Raw genomic sequence first — 1,406 nt, forward strand, 5'->3', positions numbered from 1 at the left:
TATCAACCAACAAAATAAAACTCCCCGTATTGACGTTAAATTCCTCACTTCACAATCCGAAAACTCTGCAACAATCTCAGAAGCCATTAAGGTAGGAAGTTTCATTGCCTATGTGATAATTATTGACGATGATATTGGCCAAAATGGAGAGATTTCTTGTGAACTTAACCATGATAAATTCCAGCTACAGATTTTAGGCTCAAAAGAATACCAAGTAATTGCAAAAAATCCCATAGACCGAGAAGAACAAGACCATTTTGAGTTTTCCATAATATGTCAAGACAAAGGGACGCCTCCATTGAAAGCAGAACGTAAGTTTTCAATCCAAGTGACAGACGTCAACGATGTGAGACCAGAATTTACAAAAGATACATTCAAGTTCCTCTCTTATGAGAACCAGGCTCCAAATTTCCCAGTTGGTTTTGTCAATGCTACTGATCCTGACTTAGATTCTGGAGGTGAACTCCACTATTTCATGTCTGAGAAAGATGAAAATAGCCTTCCTTTTCAAATATCGGAGAATGGGTTGATCACCACAAAAGGCCGAATAGACCGAGAAACTAAAGAATTGTATGAATTTCCAGTGTTTGTCCGAGACAACGGAAGACCTTCACTGAACACTTCTGCCAGCGTTGTTGTGGAAGTGATGGATGAAAATGACAATGCACCATTCTTTACTTTTCCAAGTGAGAATCCTGCAGTTATGGAGGTCTACTATGAACCACAAAGTAGCAACAATATCACTTTTTTGAAAGCTTTCGATAATGACAGTCCAAGAAACGCCTTCCTTCAGTTTGAAATTGTTGGAGGCAACGAAAGAGATTTGTTTGCGCTTGATTCTTATAATGGTTTGTTGTCTTTCACACGGGATGTTTACCGAAATGATGCTGGTTCCTATGACCTACAGTTCCTCGTCAAAGACAGTGGCATTCCCGTTCTGTCATCAACAACAACACTAACTTTAATCCTGAGTGTCAGCAATGATACACAGGAAATGATCATGCACCAGCGAACACAGCCGAGTGACAGAATCCACCTCAATTTGGTCATAGTTATTGTACTGCTTTCTGTGATAATAGCCATATCAATATCGATCTCATTAACAGTTTGTATTATTCAGTGGAAAAACCAATCCAAAGCACCAGAAAGTGGACGAGTCAGCCCGACAATAAAACAAGCAGCTGAACAAAGTCTTTTGAATTATTCTGCTGAGCAAGAAATATTCCATACAGATCCGCAAGTAAACAGAAGGTCTTCAGAACAACAGAGTCTCAGTAATTCCACTCTTTCCAGGAGACACAGCAATGAGCGTAGTTCAGCAGAAATGTCAATACAAGAACAAAAAATTATTATTCCTGAACAGAAAATGACTCCAGAACAAATAGAAGCCGCAAACAGAAGAACGT

At 39.2% G+C, this 1,406-nt stretch overlaps 1 protein-coding gene across 1 annotated transcript in view; it reads left to right on the top strand.

The window, feature by feature from the left end:
• The window catches only part of LOC115219434 (protocadherin-like protein), a 106,991-nt gene that overhangs the window by 79,958 nt on the left and 25,627 nt on the right, over positions 1 to 1,406 (top strand). The window contains exon 2 of the mRNA XM_029789597.2: positions 1 to 1,404. This exon is cut by the window's left edge and continues 1,078 nt beyond it. Coding sequence (XP_029645457.2) covers positions 1 to 1,404 — 1,404 coding nt within the window. The remainder of the gene's footprint in view (positions 1,405 to 1,406) is intronic.

Source organism: Octopus sinensis, linkage group LG14 (assembly GCF_006345805.1).
Source record: "Octopus sinensis linkage group LG14, ASM634580v1, whole genome shotgun sequence".
NCBI classification, from domain to species: Eukaryota; Metazoa; Mollusca; class Cephalopoda; order Octopoda; family Octopodidae; genus Octopus; species Octopus sinensis.